General features: G+C 57.0%; 1 protein-coding gene across 1 annotated transcript; it reads left to right on the top strand.

Annotated features, from left to right (window-relative positions):
• The first annotated feature begins 15,282 nt into the window (after nt 1-15,282).
• GADD45G (growth arrest and DNA damage inducible gamma) lies at nt 15,283-16,823 on the top strand. The gene is made up of 4 exons (XM_008156861.3): nt 15,283-15,441; nt 15,705-15,806; nt 15,908-16,121; nt 16,214-16,823. Exons 1-4 carry the CDS (start codon nt 15,389-15,391, stop codon nt 16,322-16,324), a joined length of 480 nt encoding a protein of 159 aa, XP_008155083.2. The 5' UTR covers nt 15,283-15,388; the 3' UTR covers nt 16,325-16,823.
• Nucleotides 16,824-17,379: the final 556 nt, after the last annotated feature.

The raw sequence follows: 17,379 nt of genomic DNA, 5'->3' as shown, positions 1-17,379 counted from the left end.
TGAACGTTTTGATCCCCACTTAGCGAACCGTGAGCCTTCTCTTTAGGCACCACACGTGGTTCAGGCCGCCCGTCGGCATGTGGCTGCTGCTGCTGCTGAGGGAGTCTCCCCTGCAGCTCACACCCGGCCATCGCTGGCTGCAGAAGAGCGTGAGTGTCCCGTCCTCTGGGGTTGTATCTGGTCACTCAGTACGTGGTAAGAACTGCAAGAGGATTTTCTTGGGTTTGGTTATGTGCTGTTGGGTCTGAGCTCCTCTGCTAGGCACGGGACCACGGACGCCGGCAACTGGAAAAGACACGTGGCCGCAGGGGGAGGGGACATGCCTATCGCGGACAAAGCAGCCAGCCCCCGCTGGTCAGTAGCACATTTACACGGACTCAGACAGAAGAGGCTTCTTGCCAGAGAGGGACGTCAGAGGCACGGAAACTAGGTCCATAAAGGGCTACGGAGAGGCGCGCCTGCACGGTGCGTACCGGGAAACCGCGTGTCATTGCCTCTGCGCCTGCGTATGGCAAATGGGCCGTTAACACCAGCGTGCTCGGTCAGAGCCCCCACAGTACATTACTCCATTATCTCCCAATCGCGATAATTTTCTTTTCTCCTTCTAAACAATGATATTTTATTTATTCTTTAATCTTTTGCATTGGCTAAGACTTGCAGAAAAATGGTAAATAAAGGTGATAGCTGGCAATTTTTTTTGTTTCTAACTAAAATGAGAATAACTCTGAAGTATGATTTTAATGGTCACTCAAAATTAAATATTACTCTTCTTTTTAGCTTTCTCAACTTTTTATTACTAGAAGGTATTAACTGTTAAAAATTTACTTGTGTGAATTAAGCAAAACACATTTTTACTGGACCTCCTTTTAATGTTAAAGTATAACATTAATATCTTTATTTTTTTCATTTTTTATTGAATTTACTAGATGCCTGGTGCACGAAATTTGTGTATGGGGGGGGGATCCCTCAGCCCAGCCTGCACCTTCTCCAATCAGGGACCCCTCGGGGGATGTTCGACTGCTGGTTTAGGTCTGATCCTGCCTAAACTGGCAGTTGGATATCCCTCTCACAATCTGGGACTGCTGGCTCCTAACCGCTCACCTGCCTGCCGGCCTGGTAGCCCCCTAACTGTCCAGAAGGAAGTCGGACGTCCGGAAGATGTCTGGTCTCCCGGTCTAATTAGCATATTACCCTTTTATTAGTATAGATTGGGGCGACAAAATTATACAGGTTCCAGGTGCACATGTCTACAACACATCACCAGTTCACTGTATTTTGTGTTCACCACCCTAAGTCAAGTCTCCATCCAGCAATCACCACATGGTTGTCCATGTCCTTGACTTTTTTCCAACCACCTTTCACGTTGGCATTTCTGGGGTAAATCTAGTATAGTCAAATACACAAGTGTACCACTAGGTGGTGCTGTGCCCCCATTTTTGATGCCTTAGCATTCACAGATTCATTGCTAAAGTTTAAACCTTATATGTTTAATATGATCCTCAAACTATTGCTTTCCTTTCAACTTTCTGCAAAATGGCCTTAAATTAGGAATATGCTTTTAAAAATACTTATTTTCTCCCCTTTATTTGGTCAGTTTTATAGGAGTAAAATTAATGGACAATAAAATTCACCATTTTAAGCAAACAATCCAGAGGATTCTAACAAATAGCCTTGTAACCCTGCTAATTGTGATATAACACATTTCAGGCACCCCGATGAGCCCCCGCCAGGGTCTGTGCCCGTGCGGTGTCTGCCTGCCCTGTCACTCGGGCAGAGGACACTTGGCCAAAGAAGACCCCGGACCACAGCACTGAGGCCGGCTCTGCGCTCACCGCTGTCCCCTCAGGGGCTCGGTCTACGTCGGTGCTGCTGCCTCTTTCGGGTGGCAGGGGGCGCCCTTCCCCCGGGCAGGGTGCAGGCCACACACTGGCCCTGCCACACTGGGAGACCACCGCCCGCCTGGGGTGGCGGGAGACCTGCCTCTGCCCAGCCCTGCAGCCATCGCCGCCACCTTCTCACGCCCTCCCTGTGCTGCCAAGCCGCCCGACCAGCCGCTCCTGCCGCTCGGAGGCACTTGCGGTCTCCAGACCCCTGGGCCCACGTGCCCTGCACTCGCTGCCTTCCTCTTCCCGGCCGCTCTCCTGGAATGCAGTCTGCACTTGCGCCCTCTGTTTCCACAGGCCCTGGAGCAGCAGCAGACGGCCCCAGTGGTGGGGTGCAGTGGAGGCGCCTGGTCCTGGTCCCCCCTCCCCCCACCTTGTGACAGAGGCAGGGATGGCCTGGAGGCCCCTTCTTCCTCCTGGCTCCAGGCACTGGCTGCTGGGACAGCCGTCCCTCCTTGGGAAGCTGGTGGGGTCTCTGGGAATTAAGGGCTGTCTTTGGATTGCGTTCTGCACACCACACGTGGCCGGGCAGCCTCCGGGGTCGCCCCGAGCCCGGGCTCCCTCTGTACCCCGATTCCCTCTGCACCATCGTGACTGTAATTCTCAGCTGCTGCAGTCTCTCTCCTCCTGTGGGCTGGCCTGCCTCCCCCACTGTGCACAGCAACACCCCCAGTGGAGAGCCGGGAGCTGCAGCTGTGTCCTGACCTCTGCACTCTGACCCCTGGGCGTGCCTCTCGGGGCCTCATGTGGTGGCCGTCACTGTGGCTGTGTCTACCTAGGTTTCTCCACGCCCATGTCTGGAGGCTGAGGCTAGCTTTGGGCTGGGACCTCAGCTCCACTGCTGGTCAGAGCACGTGGCCTCCCGTGTGGTGTGGGCTCCCTCAGAGCATGGCTGCTGCGGCCCCAGAGAGCCAAGCTGTCACCTCTGAGGACCCGGCCTCGGAAGTCTGGGACAGCACTTCCCCGAGGTCTGTTCCTCAGTACACAGACCAAGCGCCTAAATATCGGGAATTCATTCCTGCCCGGTTCCGGAGCCGCAGTCCGGAGTGGGGGTGTGGGCAGGGTGCTCCTCGCTGGGGCTCCGTGCGCAGTGCTCCTGCCCCGGCCTCCTCCTTGTTCCTGGCTCATGCCTGCACCACTCAGCCGCTCCCTCGCCTTCCCAGGACCTTCTTCTCTGTCTATGTGCCAATTTCCCTCTTCTTACCGGAGACCAGTCACTGCATTGGGGCCCGTCAGACTCCAGTGTGACCTCACCTTAAGGTGACCCTCTGCAAAGACCTCTTTCCAAAGAGGGGCACACGCACTGCTTCCACTGGACATGAACGTGGGGGCTCTATTCACCCAGCACAAGGATGCTTTCCTGATGCAAGGAGGGGAGCCCTTGTCTGGGGAGAGCCGCACCGGCTCCTGTAACCGACACGGAAGTGGCAGCGGGCAGGTGCGTGCACGCCCACACGTGGCCTCCTCCCGGCTGCCCTCCAGGCTGCGCTGCAGCCCCTGCTCTCTGAAGCCCACGCCCCGAGAGGGGGACGTCCCCTGGACCGCAGGGACTCTGACCTCGTGCTGGACTGAGCCCTGGCCTCAGTGGTGCCTGGTGGGCGGCTCTGCCCCTGCAGCGTGAGGAGGTGGCATGCAGCTGGCTGGCAGGTCTGTCTGGTTGTCCAGGGAGGGCTCCCACGAGGGCTGTGAGCATGCCGATGCCGCACTCCGCATTCTCTCCCAAGAAGACGGCGCGTCCTTGAGCGCAGGGAGCGCACGGGGCAGGCGCCGCACGGCTCCTGCGGGCCCGGGCCCACAGTCAGAGGGAAGAGAGCCCCTGCTCCTTCTGCAGGACCCCAATGTCTTCTATGCAGGGAACAGGGGGCCACTCCCGGAGACCTGAGCCCTCACTGCGGTGGGCCACGTGGAGGCCACGGAGGTGCCTGCCCTCCCTCCCATCGGCTTCGGGCGGGGGACACTCCAACCAACACGTGGACAGCTCACGGGCAGCCCAGAGGAGCGCCGCCCTCGCGCGTCCAGTAAGGGAGACTGCAGTGCCTTCTCTGGCTGCCAGGGCAGCGGGTCAGATGTGCGCCGTGCTTCCTAACTGGCGGGTGCGCGAGGCCCTGGGTGTGTCTGGCGGAACCTGGAAGGCATCAATGCCTTGGGGACACCCCGGCTGGTAGGTGACAGCCCCCCTCCCATCACTCCAGTATTAATGCCCCCACCCTTGCCGGATCATAACACCTAACACCTCCACTGGATTCACCAGCTCACCCACGTGCAGGGGCGGTGCTGGTCACACGTGACACATGACACAGGTGTGGGCTGCCACGTCCACACGCTGCGGGCAGCGCTGATGTTGCAGCTCGAGCCCGGAGGCCACCTGCAGGCAGAATTGTCTTCCCAGAGCAGCTGCGTCTCTTTCTCTTCAACTGACTGGACAAGGCCCACCAACATTATGGAGGGTCGTTTGCGTTACTCAAAGGTCACTGAGTCTAAATGTTAATCACACCTAGAACACACTTCGCAGCAGCATCTGCAGTTGTGTTTTGCCGAATAAGTATCTGGAATCAGCCAAGAAAGCTTGGACAGGTGCCGACGTGGGCACCGGGGATGCAGTCCTTCTTGGACCCCTCAAGGCCCTTCCTCAGGGTCATCTCTCCTGAGGGGAGTGGGGGTGCATCGACCAAATCCTATTTGTCTTTGGTTGAACTGTTCTAAGCCGCCCCCCCCCCCCCCCCGCACACCCCTCCTGCCCTGAGTGTGGGCCAGGCATGCCTGCACAGCCAGAGGGCCCCCAGACAGGCAGGTGCTACTGTGCCCATAACGGTGAGTGCGGAGGGACAGGCACGAGGCCCAATAGCATCATCCCCACACCCTTCTCCCGGTGACCCCTGCCCTGACCCCAGGGGGCTGCAGCGTGAGGAGGTGGCATGCAGCCACCGTCCCCTCCCCCTCCCTCCCCGCTTCCCCCCCTCCTCCCCCCCCCGCCCCGTGCTCTGCCTCAGCATGGCCTCGCCCCACTTGTCTGCCTCCCTCTTGTCAACAGGAGCGTTTCTGGCATCTTGTCGTCACAAGGTGCCGGTCAGGGGGTGACCAGCCAGCCAGCCCCTGCCCTGGGGGAGAGGGCGGGGTAGAGTGGCAGCTGGCCTCAGCAGAACAGCCTGCGGGGCTCACCAGGCCATTTCTGCCCAGCTTGGCCCAATTTCCATCAATAAAAGTTCCATCAGCGTGTGCACTGCACACCCACGATGGTGACATCTGCGTCCTGGGGGGTGGGCGGGCGGCTCTGCCCTCTGGGGCCCTGGCGATTCTCTGCAGGAGCCTGTCAGCGCAGACGACCCTGGAGTGCAGGCTGCTGCCGGCTGGCTGAGCTGGCTGACACGGATGTCTGCAATCCCGACCCAGGGAGGGAGCCTCCATCCCGCATGGCGTCTGCCTCTCCTGGCCTCGCGGCTACAGGCTGCATGGGGTGGGCGGTAGCCACAGGGACCCAACACCAGGGCCCTCCGCGCCCCCCCCCCCCCCAACAGAGCAGACTGTGTGAGCCAAGCGGCCTCCCCTCCCCCATGGGATCAAGAGTAATTCACCTGGAATTCACTTACTATGGTGGTGGTTGCTTTTGGGGAACGGCCCCTGCCACTTCCCCGACCCCAGTGTTGACGTGGGAGGGTGTGCGAGCTGCTGTCAGAGTCCCCATTGCAGTAGCTCTCACGCTGGGCCCGCGTCAGACCCTCCGACGGGTCTGTGTGGCGCGGAGCCGATGGCTGGCTGGCCACTCCGAGTGGCCGATCCCGGGGCTGCAGTGAGGCTGAGAACCTGTGTTCCCAGCAAGTCCCCCGGGAGGAGCGCGTGGGGACCTGCCGCCCTGTGTGGGTGGAGCCCTGCGTGTCCGGGTGGGCGGCCCGGGCACTGCACCCTTGACCCACGTCCCAGGGAACCCAGATTGATGGTCTTTGACCAAGGCTTTGTGGTCAAACCAGTGTGACAGGTGGCGTGCCCGATCTCTCTCGGAGACTCAGCACACACGGCGATAGACTAAAAGCTCTGAGGAGACGCCCTTTCCCCAGGATCTGTCAGCCTCCCCCTCCCAGAGTCTCAGCCCCGGGCCAGGACCACGTGTGCCCCGTCGGAGCTCAGCTGGTCGGAGTGAGGTCCGGTGCACCAAAGAGGTGCGGGTTTGGGCCCTGGTCAGGGCACGTCTGTGTCTTGCCTTGTGGGTCCCTGAACGTTTAAATCTGTCTCCTAGAGTTTGTAAGAAATAGAATCCATACCCGTCCCATCACGTGCTGAGGCTGAGGTCAGAGCCCAGAGATCGCGGAGACTCCGAGCGCCCCTCTGGAAAGGAGCGCAGGGCGGAGCCCCAGGACGCCCCGCGCCCCGAGTGCTGCTGCGCTGCCTGTCTCGGGCAGGGCCTCCCGGCTCTGCCTTCAGCCATGACCAGTTTCCCGCCTGCGAAGAGGCAGGAGTCCCGCCGCTGACACAGTTTCCGGTGGTTGGTTCGCGTCTCCCTCTGTTGGCAGCTCACGCCTGTCTCCGCAAGTGGCAAAGCCTTCCGAAGCCTCCCCTCGACCGCCTGGCCCCTCAGGCCGCCCGCCGGTGCAGAGCTCACGCACCGGCCGCTGCTTGTGCACTAACGTGCGTGGGACCAGAGCCTGCGGCTCCCTGGAAACACGCAGACTTCAGCGACGAGCCCCTCTCCAGAGCCCGGACATTCCCGGCCACGAGATGGCTCTGCATTGGTGACGGCCAGGACAGGCCCCACCAGGCTCCTAAGGGCAGCCAAACGGGTTTTTGGAAGTTTCTTCTCACTTAGATGATCTCCGGGCCCTCCGCGGACTAAAACAGTCTAGAAGTGGCTCTAGAAAAGGCGGCGTCACTCCTCTTGGCGCTGGGCGGACGCTCCAGAGCCAGCCGGTCTGGGTTCAAATCCCAGCGTTGCCACCTTCTGGCTGTGTAACTTCAGGCAAGTTGCTTCCCCTCTCTGCGCCCAGCTTTCCTCGTCTGGCAACGATGACGAGTCCCTACCCACTGGGGTCCTTCTGAGGGTTAAATGCTGCTCGGAAAGTGCTGGGATCGTGCCTGTGAAAGTCTGGTGAGTAAAGCCCAGTGCCCTCAGCCCCACAACAGCGCTCAGACCGGCAGCGCTCTCGTGAATGGTGAAAGTCAACACTGCCAAGCTGCACTGCGCTTAGAAGAGCCTCAGAAATGGACTGCGTACACTGAAAGATTTTGAATTTTTAGAATTCCTGATGTATTATGCACACAATGGAAAATTTTTCCATAATTTATTGCTGTAATTCATTCCGTAAAAGTAGACATGTTTGCCACGAAGGGAGTGAAAGAGTTTTATTCGTTGCTACTGACGACAATGCGCACTTTATGGACAGGTGGGTCCCCGGCGTCGGCTGCTGGCTCTCCTTCGCGGCCTGGGTGTCGCCTGACAGTCCGTCCCCGTCCTCCCAGAGCTAACGCCCGAGTGCGGCCGAACCATCCTCTCCGCTGAGAACAGAGCACATCACAGCCAGCCCAGCAGTTCAGGGGCCAAAGGTCACGCTGTGGCCTCTGCTTCCCCAGCGGCACGGCCCGCAGATGCCTGGCCTCTTGATCTGTTACCATCTGGTCGAAAGTGGCTCTGCGCGGCGCCTGAAGCAGGAGCCGGGTGGATGGCCTGGCGCTAAGGCCTGTATTACCTAAAATCAAATTGCAGGATGCTTAATTGCAAAGAAGTGCAGTGAAGGAAAGGAAAAACGTCTACAATGGCACCTCTTCAAGATACAACATCGGCCTACCCTGGTACTCGCACGTGCTCCTCCTGTGCACCGGACACGCTGGCACGAGGCGGAGCGCACAGCTCAGCACCCGCCGCCCGCACCAGGCAGGCCACTCCTCCCGTGTCGGTGTGGCTGCACCGGGACCTGGCGCTCGTCCCTGCCCTGGAGTCGCGCTCCCTGTTAGGAGAGCGATCGCAGTAAACCGTTCCTTGTGGTATGTATTTTGGAATGTATTTCTTTATGAAAACACAATAAAAGTAGATTTATCGTGTGGACAAGCATGGACTCTTAACTCACTCTTTAGCTTTTTTTCTTTGTTAAAGTTTGTATTTAAGTCAGTTTACATTCAATATTATCTTTGTTAGTTTCAGGTGCACAGCATTCTGGTTAGACAATCATGTACTTTATTCCCAGCCCCCACCAGCACCGCAGTCGTTACAGTGCTAATGACTGTATTCCCTGTGCTGCACTGTACCTTCCGGGGACTATTTTGCAGCTACCATATTGTGCTTCTTAATCCCTTCACCTTTTTCGCCCGGCCCCCAAGCTCCCTCCTCCCTGGCAACCATCCATCTGTCCTCTTTATCGGTGAGTCTGTTTCTATTTTGTTTATTTTTTCTTCAGATTCCATATATAAGTAAAATCTTACAGTCTTTGTCTTTCTCTAGGACTTACTTTACTTAGCATAATACCCTCTGGCCGATCCCTGCTGTCGCAGATGGTAAGATTTCATGCGTCTTTGGCCAAGTAATATTCCACATCTTCTGTATCCACATGTCTATTGGAGGGCGCTGGGGCTGCGTCCATGTCTTGGCTATTGTAAGTACTGCTGCAATGAACATAGGAGTGCATGTATTCTTTCAAATTAGTGTTTGGGGCCTGGTGTGGCTCAGTGGTTGAGTGTCGACCTATGAACCAGGAGGTCAAGGTTTGATTCCCGGTCAGGGCACATGCCCAGGTTGTGGGCTCGATCCCCAGTAGGGAGCATGCAGGAAGCAGCCTATCAGTGAGTCTGTCTCATCACTGATGTTTCTGTCTCTCCCTCTCCCTTCCCCTCTCTGAAAATCAATAAAAACAAGCGAACCATATTCAAATTAGTGTTTTGGGTTTCTTCAGACATATAGCTAGAAGTGGAATTGCTGGGTCATAAAGCAGTTTCATTTTTAATTTTTTTGAAGAACCTCCATACTGTTAATGGCGGCACCAATTTGCAACCCCACCAGCAGTGCCCGAGGGTCCCCTTTCCTCCACAGCTTCTTCATTTATTGATGACAGCCATTCTGACAGGTGTGAGGGGATACCTCATTGTGGTTTGAATTGATTTCTCTGATGACCAGTGACCTTGAACATCTTTTCCTGTGTCCCAGTCCTCTTTGGAGAGGTGTCTGAGCAGGTCCCCTGCCCACTTGTTCACTGCCTCCTTGGCTTGTTGCTGTTGAGCTGTCTGCATTCTTTATAAATGCTGGATATCAACTCTCTATGGGATGAATGTCTTCTTTCACCCAGGTGCTTGCATTTTGTTCTGTTGACGGTTTACTCTGCCGTGCAAAAACTTTTTAATGTGATGTAGTCCTATGTATTTATTTTTTCTTTTGCTTCCCTTGCCCAAGGAGATATGTCAGAAAAAAATATTTCTAAGAGAAATGTCAGAGAGTTCACTGCCTGTGTTTTCTGCTAGGATTTTCATGGTTTTAGTCTTACCTTTAAGTTTTTAATCCATTTAGTTTATCTTGTGTAAGTTGTGAAATAGTGGTCTAGTTTCATTGTTTTTGCATGTATCTGGCCAATTTTCCCAGCAGCATTTATTAAATAGATTGTCTTTAATAACCCATTGTATGTTCTTGCCTCCTTTGTCCTATATTTATTGACCATACATGTTAGTTTCTGGGCTCTCTATTCTGTCCCACTGATCTATCTATGCAGCTGATTTCATGCCCCAGCTGTTGGCATTACGATGGCCTTGTAGTATAGTTTGATATCAGGTAGCATAGATCTCCAACTTCGTTCTTCTTTCTCAAGATCGCTGTGGCTATTTGGGTGTTGTTTTTTTTGTGTGTGGGTGTGTGGTTCCACACAATTTTTGGATTACTTGCTCTGTGAAAAACACCATTGGTAATTTGATAGGAATTGTGCTGAATCTAAGGACTGCTTTGGGTAATAGGAACCTCTCATCTGTGTTAATTCTTCCTGTCTATGAGCATGACGTATGCTTCCATTTACTTGTATCTTCTTCAGTTTCTTTCGTCACTGTCTTATAAGTTTTCAAGTCCAGGCTTTTTACCTCCTTGTCTTACCTTAAACTTTAAATCATGCCCCAACTTTCCGCTGAAGGTCAAAGTTAGGTAAGTAACAACACCCCGCTTTGAGCCCTGTTCTGCCCACTGCAACCTCGATATCACGCCGCCCTTTCCGGCTGTGTATGTACTTGCTTTAAATTATCTTTCAGGACATAAAGTAGAGCTTTGGGTTGGAAAGTTCTATTAACCGGCTACATTGTTAATGTTTTCAGAAAGGTGACCACAGTGGCTCAGCTTACTGTGTGCTGTTAGAAAGGAAGTTACCCCAAACCGCACTGTCTGCCGCGGCCAGGTGGGGCTCGATGTGCAGCAGCCCCTGTGCCGTCTGGGACACGTCCAGGGTGACATGGGAAGTATGCTCCACCCCCTGCCGCTTACACAAGTGAGCAAGTCAGACCCGAATTTGTAAGACGTGTCAGAACATTGCCCACCAAACAAACCCCGCGGTGGCCACGGGGACCAGGCGTGACCTTCAGAAACTCCCTCTGAGGCTCAGCGAGGCCCGCGGGAGATCTTCATTCGTACGGGAGACCGAGGCTTAGCAGACAGGCCCAGCCACCGGGAAGGCCAGCGCACCTGTGGCTTTTCAGGGGTTTTCAGCCTACGCCTGTGACAAGGGTCACCATCATTTCTTACTCAGGACAGAGAAAGTACCAAGGGCCTGAATGACGTGTCCCCCACCCCATTTCAGGAACTTCACGGAGCGAATGTGACCCTCTCACATGCTAAGCCATTGCTCCTCCCATCCGTCCCGTCCGTGTGGGCACTGACCACGGATGTCGGCTTTGCTAGGAGGGGATCTCCCTTCTCAGGTTCCTGCTTCCTGTCTCAGCTGTCACCGGGAGCCTCCCCATCCGCAGACAGACCTCAGAGTTCACAGGGTGGGGGCGTGGCGGGGGTGGGGCGCCGCCCCGTGCCTGTTAGATTCTGGGACACATTTGAGGTGACACTGCTGGGTTTTAAGCATTAAGTGTGTATCTTGCACAAAGATTTGGTTTCTTTCTTTCTTTTTTGTTAATTCTCACCCAAGGATATATTTTTTCCATTCCTTTTCAGAGAGAGAGTGGAGGGAGGGTGGGAATGGGAGAGACAGAGAAAGAGAGAAAGAGAGAGGGAAATATCAATGTGAGAGAGACACATCAGCTGGTTGCCTCCCCAAGGCGCCCCAGCTGGGGGCGGGGAGCGAACCCATAACCCAGGGACATGCCCTCCTTGACTGGGAATCGAACCCTTGATCTTTGGGTGTGCAGTATGATGCTCTAACCACTGTGCAACACCAGCAAGGCTGGCTTCTTTTTTGAGTTAATGTAGTATTGTCACTGAGTCATTTCTGTCCACCCCATCCATGAGTTTTTTGGGGAAAAACACTCTTTTTGAAACCCAAGGCGGCCTGTCCTGCCTGAATAGGGGCTGGCAGAGGGGTGGGGGTGACGGAGTGAAAGCAGCGCCCTGGTAGAGAGGGGCCAGGCCACCTGGCCCGAGCCTGTGCCCTGGGAGGCGGCCTGCAGAGCTGGGACACAGATAATGCCTGCCCTATTTGAGGTCATCTTTTCAGCACCGGCTCCTTTATTTTGCCTTCCAACTTCAGGTTCTTTTCAAAGATTGCAAATGTGAAGGCCTGCAGGGGACAAGCAGGTCAGGGAAATGACGAAGCAGCGGGGGTCCCCGAGAGGGTGCAGTCTGGGCTCCCAGTGCCTCCCTTTCAGTTGGTGTGTGTGTGTGTGTGTGTGTGTGTGTATGTGTGTGTGTGTGTATGTGTGTGTGTGTGTGTATGTGTGTGTGTATGTGTGTGTGTGTGTATGTGTGTGTGTGTATGTGTGTGTGTGTGTGTGTGTGTGTGTGTGTGTGTGTGTGACTGCAGGCACATGGTGGCCAAATCCCATTTGCCAAGAGTTCCCTGTTTGGAAAGGCTGCAAAGACTCTGACTTTTCCTAAGACACCCCGGTCCAAGGCCAGGCCGCCTGCAGCAGCTCCGAGCAGCCTGCCTGCGCCCTGCAGCCTCGGGCGGGCTGTGGGTGTAAGGGGGGTGAACCTGCTATTTAATAAAGTCACCGTCACCTGCATTATTACGGTTCAGGGGAAGGTTTAGGGGTGCAATCACGGAGAGCCTGGAGTAACAGCACAGCCCCCGAGGCCTGGGGCTCCGGCAGCTGAGACCCTGGGTGAATGCTGCTTGGGAGCAGGGTAGCATTGTCGTCGGTGAAAACGTGGGTGGTCCTCACATTGTGAGAGGAAGTGGGGTTCTTGGGTGCTGCTGGAACAAGATTTCCGGAGCCCCAGGGGAGGATGGGACGTGGTGGAGAGCTCTGTTCCCGTGGAACCACAGCCTTCGGTGAGGCCAGAGCGCACTCAGTCCGGGCTTCCTGTCCGAGTTGCAGCCGGTCAGTGCAGCATCAGGCCATTGCAGCCCATTCGTCCATTGTGTGGGGCCCACGCGGCCGGGGCGACCCGGGCGAATGCAGGGGAGCCCACAGGCTGAGTCACAGGTTCCAGGAGTCCCCAGAGCAGCACGCGCACAAGAGCCAATTCATTTGTTCAGGTGATTGAAGGTCCCCACGTTCATGCCCTGCAGTGGCCACGCCCATGCTGGCCAACCACCTCTGTCCCCAGCAGTGATGGACAGCCAGCACCTGCCCTCTGTCCCCGCAACCTTACTAGGCATGTGTCCGTCGTCTTGCCCAGTCCCCTGGGACAGCTTGCTGGTGAAGCTGTCCACCTGGCATGCCTACGATGGCTGCCCCCCTTCGTTCCCTTCCTGGCAGTAACGAGGCTAATGACAACGGTATCTGCATCAGCAGGGCACGTGCCCGTCACCCCCCTTGTCAACAGTCTGCTGTCTGCTGTCTGCTGTCTGCAGGTGAGGGGGCGCTGGGGTGGGGGACCCTCCCCTCCTGTGGTCGGGGGAGTGTGCTGTCCCAGACACCGCTTCTGGGATTGTCTACACTGCAGGGTAGGGTGGGGTTTCTGGTGGAGGGCCAACCTTGCCTCGGGAGAAAATGGTTCTTTCCTGAGGGGCGGGCATGGGGCCATTTGGACTGACGTCATAAACCCACGTGAAGTCATATCCTATGTCAGAAAGGTGGTGTCCCTGAAACGGAATACCTTAAGGATGTCAGCAAAGTAGAGCAGCCCAGCAGCTGTCAATCAGCCCGCCTCCTCAGAGCTGGCTCAGTGCCAAGGGCCGGCCCCTGTCCCCTCCCCAGCAGCCTGCGGCCCCGAGTGCAGGCCGATTTCTAGGGTTATAAATGGGGTGCGGAGGGGGCTAGGACGTTAAGTAAGTCATATTTGCAACATTTCCTGGGGACCTTGAAGATTACATTTAAAAAGAACAATGCCGAAGTCTCAACCACTTAAACAGATTTTATCCAATCGAAGCACACCCTCATTTTATATACCAGCAAGCAAGCAAGAAAGGAAACAATAGCCAATAAACGCAGCAGGGAGCGCCTGGCGCCCGGGAAGATAACACGGAGTTTCAGGAATGCCAGGTGAGCAAACAGCCACTTCTTGGAATCCCAGCGCTGGCGGGTTTGCAGCTCTCCTCTGCCAGGAAGCCACCGGGAGGCGCCAGCTCTCGGTTATTTTTCTTATCTCTCTCCTGCAGAGGAGCCTGCCGGCTTCCAGGAACCCTCCACGCCGCTGTCCTTCCTGCCCAGTCTCCAAGGCCTGGGTGAGCTAGAAAAGGAGGGGTCAGTGCAGCGCACCCGGCGCAGCTTCACCGTAGCAGAGAGCCAACAGCCTGAAATGCTGTAGGTCCCAAGTCTCTTAAAGTTCCTCAAGGTCTCTTCCAGTTTTTTTTTTTAAATATATTTTATTGATTTTTTACAGAGAGGAAGGGAGAGGGATAGAGAGCTAGAAACATCGATCAGCTGCCTCCTGCACACCCTCCTACTGGGGATGTGCCCACAACCAACGTACATGCCCTTGACCGGAATCGAACCTGGGACCCTTGAGTCCGCAGGCCTACGCTCTATCCACTGAGCCAATCCGGTTAGGGCCAGTTTTATATTCTATTTATTTCTGGAAAACAAGCTTTTTACATATGCATATTTAAATAAAACATTTCAAAATAGCATAAGAAATATGGGCTTTCCCTCCATATTCGTGCCCACCTCCTCTTCGGGTGGGTTTTGCAGCCCCTACTCTGACTTCCATCAAGGGGTAGCTTGGATGGGGCTCAGAGGACCCTGTCAGGGCCACCCCAAGACCTGAGGGCTGGAGGCCAACCCCCAGAGGCCAATGGAAATGGGGAAGTGAGGAGAGGATGGTCACAATCTTTCTGGCGGCCTGTAGATGGCGCCGGGGGAAAGGGACTGGGACTGGAACCTGGGGTCCTGGCGGAGCCGGAGCGCACCAGGTGCAGCACCAAGGTGTTCTTTCCACATCCCACCCCCCACCCCTGGCTGCTCCGAAGGCCTGAGAGGACTGGGTGGGGCGGAATTACAGGCCGTGGGTGCAAAGGGGCGCGTGCAGCGGACGCGCACCCAAGGACGCAGGAGCGGCACGGGGCCCAGACCCCCTCACTGCAGGCAACTCGCCGACTCTCATCTGCGGCACCGCCCTCCCCACCCCACCCCACCCCACCCCACCCCACCCCACCCCACCCCACCCGGCGGCAGGTGGACAGTGTCGCTATGAAGAGAAAGCCTCGATTATCCCTCCTGCAAACCGCCACACGCCAGACCTTCCTTATTGTGCGCCTTCCATAGAAATGCAAACGAGCCGCGTGCGCCGGCCACAATCTGCTCGCGCGACCCAGTCCCGCAGCACCGCCAGGGCTGGAGCGGGGCTAGGACCTTCCAGCGCCTTTGGGTCGGGACTCTGAGCTCCCACTGAGGCCTCGCCCGCGCTTAAGAGTCAGCTGGAGGGTGCTGTGGCCAGATCTTTGAAAGCTTAAAACCAGCGCTGGGGGAGGGGGGGTTATTTTAAGTTTCGGTTTCAAAGTAACAGTCTCAAAAACTCCAAATTTAAAAGTTAAGACAAAACTAGAAAGATAGCAACAAAAATAAATGCAAGACAAATCCTTTAGGTTCTCCAAAGGTGCATTTCAAAAATTGCAGAGTCCTACTCGCAAACAGGGTTTTTAAATATAACTTTTCCTTTTAAGGACTTAAAAAAAAGCAAGATGAAATCTGCAGGCTCCCAGTCTGCCTAGTAACACCCCGACAAAAGCGGCAGATTTGAGGCATTGTCATCCCCCGCAGCCCTCCCCACGGGGCCTTCTGGCACGAGCCGCCGGCCGCCGCCTCATTTGCATCAGAAAGAGGGCGCCGGCCAATGGGCTCGCAGCTCCGCGCCAGCTGGCGGCGCCTGCCGCGGCCTTTATAAGCGCGCGCAGCGGCGGCCGGCGAACTCGCTCGCGCGCGCCAGCGGGACTGCTCAGCTCCCTCCGCTCGGGTGCGCCCCGCCTGCTCCGCGTGGATATCGAGCTGCTCGCCCGCCGCACCGCACCATGACTCTGGAAGAAATCCGCGGCCAGGACGCGGTTCCTGAAAGCACAACCAGGTAGGTAGGCGCCGGTGCCGGACGTCTGTGAGCGCGGGGAGCCTCGCCCTGCCCTGCCTTGGCCACCACTGGGCAGGCGAGAGCTGGTTGGCTGGGGGGCCCGCTGGCTGGGGAGCCCGCTGGCTGGGGAGCCCGCTGGCTGGGGAGCCCGCCGGCTGGGGAGCCCTCTGGCTGGGGAGCCCGCCGGCTGGGGAGCCGGGCGGGGTGTACGTCGGCGGGGCTCTCGGGTGCGTTTCCGCGCTCACTGCTCCGGCTTGTTCCAGGATGCAGGGCGCCGGGAAAGCGCTGCACGAGCTGCTGCTGTCGGCGCAGCGCCAGGGCTGCCTCACCGCCGGCGTCTACGAGTCCGCCAAGGTCCTGAACGTGTGAGTACAAACGCGGCGCGCGGAGGGACTGGGAACGGGCGGCGGCGGGGGACACCAGGGCTCCTTGCCCTGACCGCACCGCTCCCTCCTTGCCCGTGCAGCGACCCCGACAACGTAACCTTCTGCGTGCTGGCCGCCGACGAGGAGGACGAGGGCGACATTGCGCTGCAGATCCACTTCACGCTGATCCAGGCCTTTTGCTGCGAGAACGACATCGACATCGTGCGTGTGGGCGACGTGCAGCGGCTGGCGGCCATCGTGGGCGCCGGCGACGAGGCGGGCGCGCCCGGAGACCTTCACTGCATCCTCATTTCGGTGAGTGCACTCCTCCGGTTCCTCGCTCCCCCACCCCCAGGCCCGGGTGGCGCCGGTGGCCAACCTGGCTGACTTCTGCGCTCTCCCCGCAGAACCCCCATGAGGACGCATGGAAGGACCCCGCCTTGGAAAAGCTCAGCCTGTTCTGCGAAGAGAGCCGCAGTGTGAATGACTGGGTGCCCAGTATCACCCTCCCCGAGTGACAGCCGGTTGCGGGCCTTGGTCTGATCGATGTGGAGGCGCCCCCGAGCGCTTAGCGCCGGGCTGGCTCTGCGGACGCGCCCTCGCAGGGCGCCGGAGTTCGGCGTGGAGACTGGCAAGCGGGGGGGCCCCGTGGAGAGCCAGAAGGAGGCGCGGCTCCCTCCAAGGAGGGGGCCCGGAGGCGGCAGGGGCAGCCTGGCCCAGAGCCCAGGACAGTACAAGTGTGGGGAGCCGCTGCTCGCCCCGGAAGGCCAGAGGCGGACGTTGGCCGCGGTGCTGGGAAGGACGGACTGGCCGGGCAGGCGTGACTCAGCAGCCTGCGCCGTGGGCAGGAAGCAGGGGAAAGGCGAGGCCAGGCGGCCTGGACTTGCGCAGCTACTGGAGCTCTGACCGACCTAGCAGTCTGCACTACTGTTTCAAAAGGGATCCGGGCGATGCTTCATTTTCTAAAGGATTATGCTGCTGCAGCTTTGACTTTTCCAATAAACTTACTGAAACAAACTTACTCTCTTTATTGAGGGCAGGGGGTCCTTCCTGCGGGGGAGATGGTCTGCAGGCGCAGATATTGCAGATGTTGCGCAGCTCATGGAGCTGGAGGCACCTGTTCCGGCCTCCTGTCTGGTCTGAGTTCCAGGCCCCCAGGGAGCGGGAAGTGGAGGAGGGGAGGCTGCCCAGAGTTAGGGCAGGACTTGAGACCAGCTCCTGTTTTTCTCCTTTTAGGAAGATTTTTAAATTTGCAAGATGGGAGCATACTTGAGATAAGACATCAGTGCCACAGCTAAAAGCTGGCTATCCAAGCTGATAACAGCAGCCTCGCTCTCCCCTCCCCCCTCCTCCCCCTTCCCCTTAGACAGCTGCTTATCTGAACAGCTTGCAAGGGCAGGCAGCCTTCCTACACAATGAGCTTTGCCTTGTGCCGAGAAGCAGCCCTTTGTGGTCCCTGAGGCTGGCGGCAGACAGCTGTCAGGAACCTTTTCCTCTTAAAGGAATGGCCCAGCAATGTCACCAAGGTATTAACAATCCCTATGACAGGATGGCTGCATTTAAGCATGAGTCA

The sequence above is a fragment of the Eptesicus fuscus genome, chromosome 15, assembly GCF_027574615.1.
Source record: "Eptesicus fuscus isolate TK198812 chromosome 15, DD_ASM_mEF_20220401, whole genome shotgun sequence".
Taxonomy (NCBI): domain Eukaryota; kingdom Metazoa; phylum Chordata; class Mammalia; order Chiroptera; family Vespertilionidae; genus Eptesicus; species Eptesicus fuscus.
This window is presented reverse-complemented; position numbering and strand designations above follow the sequence as displayed.